The 17,948-nt window shown below is 43.4% G+C and overlaps 1 protein-coding gene across 2 annotated transcripts; it reads left to right on the forward strand.

Annotated features, from left to right (window-relative positions):
* The first annotated feature begins 28 nt into the window (after positions 1-28).
* LOC125448264 (keratin, type II cytoskeletal 8-like) lies at positions 29-17,637 on the forward strand. Of its 2 annotated transcripts, none has more exons than XM_048523420.2 (9): positions 29-455; positions 1,040-1,248; positions 10,324-10,384; positions 11,296-11,391; positions 11,803-11,967; positions 14,508-14,633; positions 14,782-15,002; positions 16,347-16,390; positions 17,292-17,637. In XM_048523420.2, exons 1-9 carry the CDS (start codon positions 210-212, stop codon positions 17,438-17,440), a joined length of 1,317 nt encoding a protein of 438 aa, XP_048379377.1. In that variant the 5' UTR covers positions 29-209; the 3' UTR covers positions 17,441-17,637. The 2 variants fall into 2 exon arrangements, with proteins under 2 accessions (XP_048379377.1, XP_048379378.1); XM_048523421.2 differs by having other exon boundaries at positions 17,295-17,637.
* Positions 17,638-17,948: the final 311 nt, after the last annotated feature.

The raw sequence follows: 17,948 nt of genomic DNA on the forward strand, positions 1-17,948 counted from the left end.
AACCGACGGAATTTGCCTATATACCACACGCCGTCTAACGGGAGCACATTTGCCTCGGGGCAAACACCAGAAAGGGGTTTCTGAGATTGGACTTTTTCGTTTGGCACCCCCCCTAGCTCAAGACCTGCCCCACTCTTCCAAAATAATCCAAACTTTGTGTTTTGTTACCCCGATCTTGTGATAAACCAGAGAGACAGAAAGAGACCACTATGTCCAGCCGTAGCTCGTTCCGTTCCCGTTCCCACTTCAGCAGCCAGTCTTACACCCCCGGCTTGTCCATGCAACGGGTCAGCGTGGTCCGGGGCGCTCAGCGACTGGGTAACGTGCCCCCTCTGGGCAAAATACCCGCCGAGAATCCACGCTTCGAGGGCGGCCAGGAATTCCAGGAGCTGCGTATCCGCGAGAAGGAACAGATCAAAGGGCTGAATAACCAGTTCGCCAGTTTCATCGACAAGGTAAAACCAAAACATGTTTTTTTTTATTTTAAAAAAAGCACAAGCTTGAGTTAAACATTCAACTTTAAAATGAACCGCGCTGAAAGTATGACAAAATGCTAACTGTGCAATCTAACGCATTTTCAAGGTGTTAAACTAACCGCTGGAGCAGTTTTTTCTAAAAAAAACAAACGTGTAATGTGTACATAAACTCAAACTGAGCTCCTGTAGAAACAGGTAGCCCCAGGGCGATTGCACCTGTAATAATGTGAAGCATCTTCTTTCACAGTGACGCCCTAATTGGGTTGAAGGTGGCACCAAAAATGAGCCACAGATGTAAAGTACCCTTTGATATTAATTCCACTGATTGCAGTATGACCGCCCGAGACAACTGTCATTTTGTCTTTGACCTTCACGTACCCCTGGAATGAAGACAGGTGCATTTAAAAAAAAACCAAAGAACTGTCGATGCTGGAAACATGAAACATAAACAGAAATTGCTGGAAAAACTCGGCGATGCTGCCGGGCCTGCCGAGTTTCCCCAGCAATTTCTGCATTTTTAATTAAAAAAATGTCACGCAGTATGCATGACCTTATGTTTTAAGGTGCGGGCACTGGAACACCGCAACAAGCAGCTAGAAATGCACTGGAAACTGCTGCAGGAGAAAGGTGTGCGCAGCTCCAACATTGACCAACTCTTCCAAGTTTATTCCAACAACCTCAAACAGCAGATCGATACCTTAGCCCAGGAGAAGCTTCGCCTGCAATCTGACCTGGAGGGCATGCAGGGAATGGTGGAAGACTACAAGACCAAGTAAGTATTGAAAATTGCCAATCGCTTTCCATTTTACATGTTTAGTAGGGAGAGGGTAGGATTCACAGATAATTTTTAAAAAAAAAATTAGAATAAGTCTTTCCAAATTCACATAGTAACCCCATCAATCTTCCAAATGACATTTCACTTTGAGTTTGTTTGTTTCCTTTTGAAATGTTTTGACTTTTGTTACCGTGCCCGTCAGGGACTGCCAGCCCCAGTTTATGTTTGATCTGGTTAATTGGTTGAGTTTGAAAAAGTAGATTTCAGCATCAATTGTAGAGAAGGTGAGAAAAACAGGCAACTTAACCTTGGACTTTATGCAAATCATGAAGCATAATGTATGGTCTAACATGAAATTCCTCTCTACCCGTTGTTAAAGCAGAACAGCAAACCCATCGTTTTAATTTTAACTTGTCTCAAAATAGGGTCAAGGTAACTGCTCACACCTTCACAAAATGTCTGTGTGATTCCAAGGCATTTGTGTGGATTGGCCGCAGAACCTGTCATAGACCGACAGCCAAAGTGAGAATTGAATTGAATCGAATTAGGTTTATTTTCACATGTACTCGCATGAGTACAGTGGAAGGTTTACAAGTTGCCGCTTATGGCGCCATCTTAGGTACCAAGGCACCGAGGTACAGAATCTCAGTTGCAAAGCTTGATCTCAGGGCTGTTATACCCATATCATTCACTGCCACTTTCATGGAGATTTTCCTTTGAGGGCTCTTCTGAGCAGTTGCTGAAAAATTGGTGCAAATCCCACTGAGCCAGGGTAGCCAGGGCTCCTGCTAAAGTTTCAGAGCGAAAGGGTGACATGTTCTCATTTTATGAGCTCCAGTCACAGGAGACTCTCAGAATACTACCCTCAGTTGAAACTGAAGAGAGGCTTAAATTGAACCCAAAGGCACTTTGTAAGTAAATCTGAGCTTCGGTTTTACTGGTATCTGTGCCCGGCGATCTCATTTGCCAAACCAACACCATATACCAGCCACGTTCCTTTCGGCAAAAGGAGCAGTGGGAGATGGCTTTTTCTTTAAGCAGCGAGCTGTTGAGGACTGGAGTATGCTACCTGCACAAGAGCAGATTTAAACGTAACCTTTTACAAAAAAGTGAATTGGATGTTTCCTTGAAAGTGTTGGCGGTTGGTGGTTGGGTTTGGAAATGTCTTTAGGGAAAGAATGGAGCAGTGGGGATAATTAGAAAGTTATTTCAAAGAACCAGCACGGGCACATTTGGCACAATCCTTCTGTCCTCTAAGATTCTATGATTCTATACAGCAGCATGAAAAATAGACCTCATTAAGCTGCCTTACCTAGCTGAAGAGTACCTCCACTAAAACTGATGGTTTGTACAATTGACTGAGCAGTGGGTTTGCAAGGCAGAGTAGTGCCAGCATTTTGGGTTCAATTCCCACACCAGCTGAGTTACTATGATGGATTCTCCTTCTCAACCTCTCCCCTTGCCTGAACTGTGGTGAGCCCCAGGTTAAGCCACCACCAGTTGTCTCTCTCTAATGAGCCTAGTAGAACCATGGTGACCTTACCTTTAATAAGTGATGGCATGGCTTCACTGACAGGGTGACATGATGGCTCACAGAGCCAGAGACCCAGTTTCAATTCCAGCCTCTGACAACTGTCTGTGGAGGTTGCACATTCTCCCTGTGGCTTCCTCCCACAGTCCAAAGATGTGCAGGTTAGGTGGATTGGCGATGGGGAACACAGGGTTATAGGGATGGGATGGGTCTGGGTGTGATGCTCCTTGGAGGGACAGTGTGGACTTAAGGAATGGCCTGCTTCCACACTGTAGGGAGTCTTTCATTCAGTTCCTAAGCAGCTTGGTTGAGGAATTGTCTTTGAGCTGAAGACTTGGACAGTATTCTTTGTACAGTAAGCTCAAATGACTAGCCTATTCATTTAAAAAGGGTCCATTATTTCAGAACATTATTTAAACCAATCTGAGATCCACATTTATATTTTAGGTCTGGGAATTGAATGAAGCTGAAGTGAGTCCAGAGAAACTTCAAACAGAATACTGTGAGCATTACAATAGTAATCTTAGTTAGTTAGTTTTGTCACATACCTGGAAAGATACAGGAGCACCATCACAGCCGACAATCTGCTGAATCCACAAAGTATTGAGCTAATGTTTCTGCTAAGCTGTGTGTATAGACAGCAGTGCAACAGCACACGAGATATCATGCTGGCAAAAAAGATAGAAAGGTATACCACATAGGGAAAGCATCGGCTGTACACTTCTGATAGCCCCGCTGGGTGAAGATTGGAATATTCTCTGTTAAAACTGAGTTAAAATCCCAAGGGGAATGCCCACTGGTGTTGTGGACAGTCTTGATGAATGGAGACCAGGTATAAGGTTGGGGGGGGCCTCCTTAGCCTTCTTTGCACCCCACCTAGGAGATGATACTTCAGAAAATACACACCAGAGGGCAGAACACACCATATAGGTAGATCTGCCAACAGCATTGTTACCACTGACCCTCAATGTTAGAAAGCTCCCTTCACAGCCTCAAATTCCCAAAGCACCTTACCTGGAAATCCAGTTATGGAATCCCGACAGCGTAGAAGCAACCCATTTGGACCTTCAGGCCCATATCACCCCTCCGAAGGGCATCCCACACAGACCCACCCCATAACCCTGCATTTGCCACGGCCAATCAACCTAATGTGAAAATCTTTAGATTGTGCGATGAAACTGGACAACCTGGAGAATGTGCAAACTCCACACAGACAGCCACCTGAAGGTAGAATTGAGCTCTGGTCCCTGACCCTATGAGGCAGCAGTGCTAACCACTGAGCCACTGTGCCAGCAGTGATTCTTGGAGTGTCAGAGAGGTGGTAGCTCATCAATCCCACAAACAGCACTGAGACAACTGACCTGATTTAGTGATTTTTTTTTGATGAGGAATAAAAATTGACCAGAGCATTGGGAAAGGCAGCAATAAAAAGGAGAAAATTTATGAAACATTAGAAAACAATTTCCCTTTCTCACTTGACCAAATGACTGGTAAAGTTGCATGTAAGCTGCTCTCTACTACGATCCTTGTACAGTTAATTCCACCAGATACAAGCCTAGGCTTGTTGACGCATTTTATATTTCACCTGGTGTGCCATTCCTCTGGACATTTGAATGGATTCTACCATTCTAACCACTTAAAGAAAGAAGGGACAGGCATTTATATCACACGTTTCATGTCTCAAGGATGTGTGAGAATGCTTCATGGAAGTGTAGTCACTATTGTCAAGTAGGGAGATGCAACAATCCGCATAACCAAAATGTTCAATTTAGAACATAGAACAGTACAGCACAGAACAGGCCCTTCAGCCCACGATGTTGTGCCGACCATTGATCCTCAAGTATGCACCCTCAAATTTCTGTGACCATATGCATGTCCAGCAGTCTCTTAAATGTCCCCAATGACCTTGCTTCCACAACTGCTGCTGGCAACGCATTCCATGCTCTCACAACTCTGTGTAAAGAACCCGCCTCTGACATCCCCTCTATACTTTCCTCCAACCAACTTAAAACTATGACCTCTCGTGTTAGCCATTTCTGCCCTGGGAAATAGTCTCTGGCTATCAACTCTATATCTATGCCTCTCATTATCTTGTATACCTCAATTCGGTCCCCTCTCCTCCTCCTTTTCTCCAATGAAAAGAGTCCGAGCTCAGTCAACCTCTCTTCATAAGATAAGCCTTCCAGTCCAGGCAGCATCCTGGTAAACCTCCTCTGAACCCTCTCCAAAGCATCCACATCTTTCCTATAATAGGGCGCCCAGAACTGGACACAGTATTCCAAGTGCGGTCTTACCAAAGTTTTACAGAGCTGCAACAAGATCTCACGACTCTTAAACTCAATCCCCCTGCTAATGAAAGCCAAAACACCATATGCTTTCTTAACAACCCTGTCCACTTGGGTGGCCATTTTAAGGGATCTATGTATCTGCACATCAAGATCCCTCTGTTCCTCCACACTGCCAAGAATCCTATCTTTAATCCTGTACTCAGCTTTCAAATTCGACCTTCCAAAATGCATCACCTCGCATTTATCCAGGTTGAACTCCATCTGCCACCTCTCAGCCCATCTCTGCATCCTGTCAATGTCCCGCTGCAGCCTACAACAGCCCTTTATACTGTCAACGACACCTCCAACCTTTGTGTCGTCTGCAAACTTGCTGACCCATCCTTCAATCCCCTCATCCAAGTCATTAATAAAAATTATAAACAGTAGAGGCCCAAGGACAGAGCCCTGTGGAACACCACTCACCACTGACTTCCAGGCAGAATATTTTCCTTCTACTACCACTCACTGTCTTCTGTTGGCCAGCCAATTTGACTATTCAATAGCGAGGCTCTGAAGAGGTAAGTCTCATTTGATTGTTTAGTAATCTAAGTAGAGTGCCCAGTGTAGACTAAGGCTGTCAGATTCAATCCACACAGCTTGTGCTGAATGCTTTGGTCTCATCAGTCAGGATGCTGACTGTGCTGATATGAAAAGTATGGGTTAGGGAGGGGTGACAAAAAAATCAGTCGCGTTTCTCAACCATGATCTTCATCTAAAGAGCATTTGGCTCTCACTGACTCATAACACCAGAGCAGGATCACTGGGCTGCGCCTGTGTTGAAATTCTACCTAACATTACAGAACAATGCCCATGTAAAGATAGAGGAAGGATTGAGCTTGGCTACATCAGTTTTCAGATCAAACAACCTGCTCATGCTTGCTGCTTAGATTCGCAGGTGAAGCCGCTAGACCTCACTTCAGCAGAGTTAGGAAATGAACACTGCATTTTCTTGTTGGTTTTGGCCCAATGTCACACATGCACAGCTTGTAATTTCTTCTTTGTTTTTAAAAGAAATCATATAATTTCAATTAGCATTACCTCTTGTGTCAATACACCTCAAAAGAGTATTGAGAGCTAGCCAGAAAATAGAGTTAATTTGAACAGTTACCTTTAAAAGATAAGGTTGCCATAATCCTCTTGGGCTGCACTCTAATCAGAGAGAGACAGCTGCTGGTGGTTTAACCTGAAGGTCACCGCACCTCAGATCAGGGGAGAGGCAGAGAAAGAGAGTTCTTTAATGGTAACCTCAGCCAGTGCAGGAACTGAACCCACAAATTATTGGTGTTACTAACCAGCTAACTGACCCACATGTGTCTATATATGCACCTGTGTCTGTATAGCAAAGTTTAAGCGACTGGCTGCGGCTAATTGACTAAATTACCCTGTCAATGTAAAGGGTGAGTTGTTGGATCTTGAGGCACAGCGATAGTGTCCCTACCTCTCAACCAGAGAGCTTGGGTTCAAGTTCGACCTGTTCAGGTGGTGTGTCACGACCTATCCCAATAGGGGGAGCAGCTGTTACTGAGGGGTGTGGTGTGAGCTGTGTTGCTCTTCAGTCAATAAGTTCAATTGTGAGGAAAGGGTGCTTCAAGGTTGAATTCACCCATGGACTTGGATTAGAGTTAAGATCTGGGTAACATTAGGAATAACTTCAAAATTGTTCTCCTCAGTAGGATGTTATGTACAAAGTTGTTTACTTCTGTTAGCCCCAGTTACAGACATAAAGTACACTACTTCTCCCTGGAAGCAGACAGGTTAATGGGTTTTGCATAAAATGTTCTTTGCTATTTTATAGTGATGATCTTCCTAAGGGCAGGTCCTCTGCACTTTTCTCTGCAATTCACAGTTGTAAGAACATATGTTCATATGCTTTCTTGCCTTTTCCTAGTCAGTTGATTGTGTAGCCTCCCATTTGTCAACCTCATAAGCAATGAGATTAGGGAAAAGAGCCCACATGAAGTGAGGTGGTTCCCCATCTCCTTCCTGATGTTTGCTGAAATGAAACAAAAGCCTTTGTCCTGAAGGGACACTGCTCAAGGTTCTAGCTCTTTCACCATTGCCACTGGAAGTTCACTGGTTCTGTTGTTGGCCATGTCTTGGAATAATGCCGAGCATAGGACTATTTTTTACCTGGGCCTGAAGCGACTTGTAACGAGAAAAGGGATGACATACCCAAGGTCTCAAACAAGCCTGTTACTTTACTGCATTTTAAACACTCCCCTCTAAACTAATTGAAGCCTGAATTCTAACTGTTAGTGAGACAGCACTGGCCTGAAAATGTTGCCCAAACGCTTAACTGCCAACTTACACTGGCCCTCTGACTGGCACTGTCATTGGTAGGGAAATGCCAGTGTGTTTCAAGCAGCAGGCCATTTGCAATAGGCAAGTCAGTGTCAGGCTCTGATTGTAATTTCTGAGGTGAAAATGGACAGAGCAGATATGTCACGAGCTTTGACCATTGGTACCAGGGATACAGGGATCTAACCCATGTCCCTTAAAGGGAGAAGGAAGTAACCAAAAGCTCAGTCAAACGATGTGATTTAACCAAAATCTCAAAGGAAGAGAGTGAGAGCACTCTGTGAGAATGAGTGAAAACAAGCTTAAAGGTAGGAGTTTTTTTACAATTGGTTTCTCTCCTGCTCTGAAGACACTGACTTAGGTTGAGAAATTGTTTCGTGGGCATAGCCAAGTCTAAGCAACAAGTGTCAGACATCTACCTGTATCACATAGTTACCTCCTCATCATATTCAAGACTCTTCCTGTACTCAACGGGTGTTTGTGCACATTCACTTCCTGGCAGGAGCAACAATTGATTGGGAGGGGAAAAGTTCTGTGTCACCAGATGGGGAGATAAGATAAGTCAGCGGGCACAATGGGGGATGTTTGGAATGGTACTTCATGCCAGTATGATTTCTGCCAAATTTAACTGAATTGGCATAGACCATTGGTATGAAAGTAGGAGCTGGCCCACATGACTGATGACCTAATTCTTATCCAGATGGCTTCATTGTGTTAGGTTGAATAAAAGAAGTTGCATGAAGCCCCTTTAGAATCCTAGAACTGGTAGACTGCTTTACTTTTAGAGGCAAACGCTGCCATTAATCAGTACACAGCAGACTCTCATACAGACCATGAGATGTGTGATCAGTTTACTACGAATGGTTGGGTGATAAATATTGGTCAGGGCTCTGGGGAGAACCCTCCGCTGTTCTCCAGTTAGCGCAATGGGCTATTTTGCATCCACCTGAGATATCAAACACAGCCTTGGGTCTGAAATCTCATCTGAAAGACAACACCATCTGACTGTGCAGCACTTCCTCAGTGCTGCACTGGAGTGTCAACCTGGAACTGAAGTCTCTGGCGTGGACCTTGAGCCCACTGTCTTCTGCCTCAAGGGTAAACTACAGTTGATACATCACCAAACATGTCTCAAAGCCACATGCAAGGTTCAATATACCTTAGGCATGAATTAGTTGACCCCATTCACGTTGAACTGAACAACAGTGTTAAGACTGTGCACAAAGGAATTTTATGTGAGCATGTTAAGCCTTACATGGCTATAAGAATTCAAAAGTTCCAAGATGCACAAATGAGCACCAAAATGTTTGTGTGACAAAGCACCACTGAGCTGAAGTTGTAATTGATGACTCATGGTTTGGAGCCCAGTATCTCTTGGCAACTGCTATTGCGCACTCATATGTATAACTCCTAGCACTTCAGCATGCCACTTCAGAGAAGTTGACCTTTTTGAACCTTGTGAGTCCCAAAGTCTAAAGGGTGGTTGCAAAGACCAAGTGACTCAGAGCTGCCAATATTCGTTCATTATTAACTAGCCCTGATAAAAGCTTTTCGAAAGACATAGACCTGTGGGACTTTTGATTGATAAACTACTATTTGCTTTTGTCCAGACAAGCGGTATAGGGTGATGGATCACAGGTTGCAGAAGCTCAGTTGATATTCTGGACGAAGATGGATAGATTTTTAGACTCTGAGGTATTGAAGGGATAAAGGGAGAGAGTGGGGAAAATTAACTTAGGTCGAAGGTCAGCCGTGATCTTTTTGAATGGTGAAGCAGGTTCCAGGGGCCAAGTAGAAACTCTTCCATACGGAAGAAATCTTAATTGCAATTACACAAGAACAGAAAGCTTCAAGCCTTCTCATCTGAAGCTGCTGCCCTTAATGGGACAAAAGTGGAAAAGCACTAGAGTTCCTCTGGTGCATTACCCAAGTGGTTGTGAGTTCACATAGTGAGTGCAGGTTGGCTACTGAACTACAAGTGGGCATCTTTTATCCAGCAGTGATAAGGGGCAGGGCTTATGATCTACTGTTTTAATCCCCTTCTCCCCTTGCCCTGAGATCGTGAGGATAATGGCTGACTCTCCAGACTCTACTCCAGGGGAGATTATACAATTTAGTAGAAATCTGGGATTGAGTCATGGGATCTTTCTGGTCAGTATAGCTCACTTCCTCACCCAATGTCGCTATCAGGGAACTGGCGTTCAAAGTTTAAAAATGTTTTAAATTTTTTGACAGTGGTGAACAAGCAGAGTGTGAAAGGTTCAAAGTTAAACAATTTACATAATGTCTTAAACCTAATATAATGTTTCAAGATGCTTCAAAGGATTCTCATAAAACTAAATGTGACACTGAGCCACATAAGGAGATCTGAGGTCAGATGACCAAAAGCAGTACATTTTAAGGCATGTCTTAAAGGAGGAAAACCAAGTAGAGAGCTCTAGAGAAATAATTGCAGAGCTGAGGGCCTAGGTAATTAAAGGCACCACCAACAATGGTGAAGCAATTAAAATTGAGATCCAGCTCAAGAGGCTAGAATTAGAGAATTTTTGAGAGGATCATGGAGCTGGAGGAGATTAGAGATGGGAACGGGGCAAGGCCATGGATGGACTTAAAAACAAAGGTGATCATTTTAAAATTAAGACGGGAGTCCAGTGTAGGTCCAGGGTGATAGGTGAATGGGACTTGGGGCATTTACAATTTTCAGCATTCAATTTCATTTAATCATAACTTTGTTACCAGTAGCATCGTATCTTAAGAAAAAGTGTGGAGTCCATGTATGCTGTGCTGTTCCTGCAGAGCACAGAGGGCCAAATGGTCACCTGTACTATGACCATTCTATGGCTCAACAGTTAGTAATTCTGGAGACAGCTCATTGCATCAGCCATTGATGATAATGTTTTTCTCTCTCTTCTCAAGGTATGAAGATGAAATCAACTTGCGCACAGAAAGAGAGAATGAATTTGTAATGATCAAGAAGGTGGGTTCAAGCTAAATGCCAATATGAGACATTTCTGCAATATGACTGTAGGATGTCTGCTGATACTTAGGACAGATTTTCAGGGAGGGAGGGTATATTATTAGCAGCCAGGCAGATAACTTGGGGTGAGAAACTTTTATACTGGATCCCCAACCATTTCTAAGGTTGACAGACTTTCCTGGTTTCACCTACGCCCATGTCACAAACGCCCCTCACGTATGGGTAAAGAGGGGTGTTTAAATAAGGTGACAATAATGATGTGGCATCAGAGTTCATTGCCCCTTCATAAGTGTAGGATATAGCTTGTACCTCATTGTAGCAGATTTATCCAGCACTGTTCGGAGTTGAGAACTATGATAATGGCTTCAACAGGCAGATCAGACACATTAATGGAGAGAGAGAGAGAGACAGAGAGAGAGATGGAGATTTCCAGTTTGAGTCAAGGCCTCTGCTGTACGAACAGTGGGGAGTTTATTTGGTCCGTTAACAGACATTGGAGACCCTGTTGCCATTTTCCTTGTATCCGCCTTGTCTCATCCCCACCACCAGCCCAGGGTCAACTTCCCAGTTAACAGTTGACAATATTGCTGGAAATCTGCATCTAAATTGAGAAGATACCAGAACATTGACTGAGGTCAAGGCTGATGAACACACATCCTGACTTGCACCTATACCACTGAACAAGATCCAGACACACATGTGAAGAACGGCTGCTGACAATGTCTGGCCCTAATGAAACTGGTCTTCAATTAGCACAAACATCTTTGAGATAAGAAGGGTGATAATTGGAGGATGGGAACAAAGAGTAATTAAGACTGTTCAAAATATTCTCCGACTTGCCCCACCCACCTTAATTCAATATGTAACTCAAGTTTTTTTGAGCTTGTCTCTTTTTTTTTAATGTCTCACAGGATGTCGATGAAAGCTATCTCAACAAGGTGGAACTGGAGGCTAAGCTTGAGAGCCTTACCGATGAAATAAATTTCCTGAAGGATATATTTGAAGAGGTAAAGAAAAATTTGTGTTGGAGAACGGCATGGGTATGGATCAGACTGATGCCAACAGTGCAGGGTTTGATCCCCATTCCAGCTGAGGTGGATTCAGGATCTCACCGTGGTGCTTCGGGACGAGAATTCAAGAAAAAGTTCAGAAACCTAGAAGGAGTTTAGACTGTGTTAATTGCTCCTGTGCCACATAGAGCTTTTGCTGCCGTTTCTCGAGTTGTTATCAAACTAACATTCCAGCAAAAGTGACCTTTATAATCATATTTTCCAATTAGCCCTGTTGACACAACTTTTACATGGTGTACAATACAAGTACGATCTGTCTTTCTGTTTTCATTGAAACAAGAGTTGTAATTGTTAATTGGGACACAGGCATTGTTAAACTCAAGTACATCTGCTTGTTTTCCTGCCCAGGAGATCCATGAGCTGCAGGCCCAAATCAAGAACACTGCTGTTACTCTGGAGGTTGACACTAGCCGTAAATTGGACCTCTCCAGCATCCTCAATGATGTCCGGTCTCAATATGAAGGAATGGTTGTTAAAATGCGCCAAGACACTGTGACCACATGGGAAAACAAGGTAATGCATAGCATGGTCTGTTAAAGAGTAGATATGTCAAGTTTTAAGATAGCAGGCACCAGCACTAGGATTAAATGAATAGACTTCTTTGAAGGGTCTAGGCCCGAAACGTCAGCTTTTGTGCTCCTGAGATGCTGCTTGGCCTGCTGTGTTCATCCAGCTCCACACTTTGTTATCTCGGATTCTCCAGCATCTGCAGTTCCTACTATCTCTGATCACAATTTTAGCCTTCTATGATACTGTGATTAATAAGGAGAAAGAGATGAAACTACTCTTTGCAGCTTGTGCAGATATAAATATTCAACTCTAAAGAGAAATATCTTGATGGATAACATCGGGAGAGTCTCCTGCAGATATATTTGTGCTTTTTGTTACTGTCTCATGGGGGACTTCCAACCAAGTGCCCCAGCCTATTCAATCTTTGCTAATGTTTTCAGTTTATGATGATTCTAATTATATTAGAAATATAAATAGATATTACTATAATAAGCAAGCAGGGTACTAACTGTACTCAACCAATTTTGCCTTGCAAAACAGTGCCCATTATCAGATGTGGTTTTGCAATTGCACAGCATTTGCTGGAAAATCTCAAGTGCTCGAAGACTTACGCTGACAACCAATTGTTCACTAATGTCCTTTACGGAAGGAAACTGCCATCCTTACTTAGTCTGGCCTACATGTGACTCCAGACCCACAGCAATGTGGTTGACTCTTAACTGCCCTCTGGGCAATTAGGGATGGGCAGTAAATGCTGCCTGGTCAGCGACACCCTCATCCTGTTAATGAATAATGAGAAAAATTTGTATTGTCAGTAAGGCTCATGGAGTGGCCCACTAGTATGTACTAGAAGCTACACATATTAATACACGAAGCCCTGTTCTTTGCAGACAGAAAGAACATGTGTATATATACTGTGCTTGCTTTGACTCAACAGAATAGGTGATGGCCATTCACAGGCTCATTCCTCAGGGCAAATCCATGACTAATTAGATTCAGCATGCCTGGTTTAAAATGTTAGACAAGTTGTGGCTGTTAACTGTCAATCAGTATTAATGTGTGCACTCTCCATGGCAATATCTCTATCAATCAGAGTTCACTTGCCAATGAATCTCATTCTCCCCTCATTCAGTATAAATGCTGCTTTTCCCCTGAGATTTGTATTCTTGCAAATTGTCCTGATGAGTGTAAAGGGAAAAGCTTCAACAAAATGTCTCCTTTTTTTGATCAGCAATGGAGTCATACAGCAAGGAATCAGACCCTTTGATCCAACCAGCCCATGCCGACCATAATCCCAAACTAAATCAGTCCCACCTGCCTACTCCTGGCCCATATCCCTCCAAACCTTTCCTATTCACATATCTATCCAAATGTCTGTTAAACATTGTAATTGTACCCACATCCACCACTTCCTCAGGAAGTTCATTCCACACACAAACCACCCTCTCTATAAAAACTTTGCCCCTCATATATTTTTTAAATCTCTCTCCTCTCACCTTAATGTGTCCCCTAGTCTTAAAATCCCCCATCCTAGGAAAAAGACAACTATCATCAACTCAATCTATACCCTCATTATTTTATAAACTTCCATGAAGTCCTTACTATAACTGGGTGACCAGATGTGGACACAGTTCTCCAGCAGAGGCCTCACCAATGTCCTGTACAACCTCAACGTAACCTCAACTCCTATACTCCAAGGACTGAACACTGAAGGCAAGTGTGCTAAATGCCTTTTTAACCATCCTGTCTATATATGATGCAAACTTCAAAGAACTATGTACCTGAATCCCTAGGTCCCTCTGTTCCACAACACTACCCAAGACCCTACCATTGATTGTATAAGCCCTATCCTTGTTTGTTATACCAAAATACAATACCTTGCATTTATCCAGATTGAACTCCATCTGTCTGGAGACATTAAGGACTGTCGATTTTTATTTTTCGGCCCATTGACCCATTTGATCAAGATCCCTTTGTAATCTTAGAAAGCCTTCTTCACTGCTGACTAATTTTCAGTTCGCAATTTACCTCCTACATCCAGACCTCTGTGCTTTCTTCCATTTTATTCTCCTTCTACATTCCAAAAGCAAAGCCTTTTGAGTTCCCTTGCCACCTTGTTTATGTTTTTTTGAATGAACCTGATGGCACCCTGCTCTATAGTCCATGGCCATTCCCTTGTGTTTCTCAATAAAGAAAGTAACTAAGGTAATCACTAGGATGAATGAAAAGGAAAAACACAATTCAGAGCACCACAGATAATGCAGATCCATCATAACTTACAAAGATCGAAATATGTTGATGTTTAGATGCAGACCCTCCATCACAACTGTCAGCTCATTGACTACCTTTTAGATACTTTCCTAATTAACCTGTTTAGAGATGTTGTTATACACCTCTGGAGCAGGTGACACTTGAACCCAGGTCTCCTGTCTAGCAGTAGGGACACTAGCATTGTACCACGTACTGACTAGCTTTATTGAAAATTTGGTTTGGACACCTTTTAAAGAATAACTATCAATGTTAATAATAAATCTCCATTTTAGTTCAGCGATATGAAGAAGAATTCTGGGAAGTATGCAGATGAGCTCCGTGTAATGAAGACTGAGATTTCAGACATGCAAAGACAAATTGGGCGGCTTAATTCTGAAATCCAAGCTCTGAACAAACAAGTAAGATTGCTTTGCAGAGAATCGAAATTCCTATGTCTGTTGCTTTTTGGTTTGACATAACTGTTACCCTCTGTGCAGTCTATCCTATCTATCTACTTTAAGTTGGGGTCTGGCTCACTTCCCACTGACAGTTTCCCATGTGTTACAGAAACTGCAGCTGGAGACAGCCATCGCTGAAGCAGAGGAACGTGGGGAGCTGGCACTTGGAGAAGCTAAAAAAAGGATTGTTGAATTGCAAGAAGCCATAGAGAAGGCTAACAAGGAAATGATCAGCCAGGTACGAGAGTACCAGGATCTGATGAACGCTAAGCTTGCCCTGGACATCGAAATTGCCACTTACAAAAAACTGCTGGAAGGCGAAGAGAACAGGTTAGTGCATTGGTTACCTCTTTATCTGGCTGAGTTGAATAAGTTTGGCTCTTTTCTAGAAGGCTATGTTCTGTGTGATGTGGCCTTGGTAGGGGAGGGACGCTGCTGGGGGTTTGGTTAGACAGAGAGAGAGAGAGACTTCCATTGTGGGTTGAATTGAACCTAGCAGAAGGCAACTGAGGGTCTGGTCGCAGTGCGTCTCTGCCATTTCCAGTTTGTCCTTTGTTAGGGATGCATCTTCCCCCTACTGCACAGAAGCCAAATGAGACCAAGAGGATGGCAGCTCTCAGAGGGCAGAGACAGTGCAAGTGCCACTCTATGCCAAGAGGTCCGACTCTCCTGGCTCAGTTAGGATCCAGCATTGGGCTGAAGATGCTTACTATAAATAAAATGAGATGCTGTAGACTCCACTTGACTGTGGGAGGTGGGGTCCACCAGGAAGAAGAAAGGCCCTGGATGCCAAAACCATGGCTGGGGGGGGGGGGGGGGGGGTCCCATCCAAGGGCTTTCAGCCATAGCACACTGACAGGCTCAACTATAGAACCCTTTGGACTGTATGCCTGACTAGCAATGTACATTGTGAACATCCATGGTATTGAAACCGGACTGGGGCATCTTAGAATGGAACATGGTGTACAGAGAAAAGCTTATTTCAATTGCACTTTCTGATTTTTTTGCACTTGCGCTGTATGCCTAACATGGAAAGTATATTGTAAATATGAAGCATTTTGAAATTGAATTGAGGGACCTAGGAGTAGAATGGAGAGAGGTTGACTTTTATAGAAAATTCCGTAAAATTTTCAAGTGACAATGTCTTGTTCCAAGATTAGACAAATTTTATGAACAATGAGGCAAATTCGTTTTTGGGCCAGTCCTCTTGGATGCAGTTGAGATCTTGCTGGTAAGACTTTTCTGCAGTCATCAGATGCCAGATCTTCAGATTGCATGGAGCACATGGGCACTATGTTTGTCATGCCACGTATGCTTGCCAGCCCATTACAAATTTTGATGCTGGTACCCCCAACCTCAAATGATTCTGAGTTTGTGTCTTGCCACTCATCCAAGTGGTTGAACACTTGCCAGGGACAGGAATATCCTCCGAGGCATAACTCTACCAGCAGTGCATTGGGAACACTCATCACTGCTGTTCTGCCAGAGTCAAGACACAAGAAGCACAGGGAAGCTCCAAGGGGATTTCCAGCCTGGGAGATTAAGGCCATTCAAAGTGCAGGTGAATCCTCCAGAGCAGGATTAGAGGCCTGTGAGCTTTCTTGTGCCTTAAGCCAGCCTTAGCTATTCCTGTATGTTCATTCCAGTAACAGTCACTCTTGTCTCTGATTTTAGGTTGTCAACACCTGTGAATGTCACCTATCATCAAACAGTCAAAAGTAAGAGAACTGCCGAGTTGTTTCTAATCATTTGAGTAGAGCAAGATCTGTTTTGCCTCATGGCAGTCACTCTGAACAGCAGTGACTGGGACTGGGATAAGTTGTTAATGTTTTGTGGTGGTGGGGAAGCGGTATCTGTGCTGCAAAGTTGGAAAGTTTTCCCTTATCAACCAGTGACCGCCAAGCTTATGTACAGTGCTCAAGTCCAGAAATGATGGATAATTTTACATTGAGGTCATGCCAAATCCACTTAACGTTTCCTGCCAAACGAAACTATGATCTATAATTGCAAATCAAACATAAAATACACACACACACACACACACACACACAAAACCACAACGCATGCGCGTACACACACATACACACTGTCACACACACTCATTCTCGCACACACACTAACAAGCGTGCATGCCCACACACGTGTGCACAAACACACACACGCACAGACACGCCCACGCATGCACGCACACTCTCTCACGCGCACACACTCTCTCACACATGCACACATAGACACATACACTGTCCCTCCCCCATTGAGGCAGAGACAGAAACGAGCTTGCTACAGTCTACACATCCTTTCCTCCAACCCTCCTCTGATCCTACAGTAAAAGGTCTTCTTTGCAGTCACTGTGGGGACTTGCAAACAAAGATAGGCCACCATGGCCAGATATGAGACAGAATCTGTCAAGTCTGATGGACCACACAAAGGAAAGTCACAATTTGTGACCCCCCCCAACCCTCAGAAGCAGTGCAGACGTCTGCAACCACATAAGCATTCAATGTTAATCGCGGGAATAGCTCAGAAGCTAAGTGAAATGAATGGAGTAGGCAAGTTACGTTTTCAATGCAATTGTTCCTCCTTCTCTTCGCTCATGTGTTTTAATTTGCATCCGTTCAGCAGGTTTTGGATTTCCACAATACCAGTTTGAGACCTTGAGCCGTGGTGGGATGGAAACAAGTGGAGTGAGCAAATCCCTCATTGTCAAGACAATTGAAACCAAGGATGGGAAAACGCTCTCTGAGTCCCCCTTTATTCGAAGGAAATGAAGTCTTTGTGTTTTACAGAATGATATGTCTTATCATTTCAATCAATTTAAACCTCTTGAGTTTCAACATTTCTTGGTTAAAATGTACCTTAAGTCATCATCAATGTGTCCTTTTAAAGGACCTTGAGAATAAGGGAACATGAAGGATTTTGAAGTATTCCTGGTAGCAAATATGAAATAAAGCTTGATAATACATTACATGTGTGTTTACTATTTTGTTTAATTTTTTTTACAATTAACTCACATCAAAGGGATGATGTCTTCACTCGCATTTGGAAAGTGGTACATTTGCGTAGTCATTGAAGAAGGCATTTGGTATGCATGCTTTTATTGGTCAGTGCATTGAGTACAGGAGTTGGGAGGGTCATGTTGAGGCTGTACAGGACATTGGTGAGGCCACTTTTGGAATACAATGTTCAATTCTGGTCTCCCTGTTATAGGAAGGATGTTGTGAAACTTGAAAGGGTTCAGAAAAGATTTATGAGGACGTTGCCAGGATTAGAGGGTTT

This window comes from Stegostoma tigrinum, chromosome X (genome assembly GCF_030684315.1).
Source record: "Stegostoma tigrinum isolate sSteTig4 chromosome X, sSteTig4.hap1, whole genome shotgun sequence".
NCBI classification, from domain to species: Eukaryota; Metazoa; Chordata; class Chondrichthyes; order Orectolobiformes; family Stegostomatidae; genus Stegostoma; species Stegostoma tigrinum.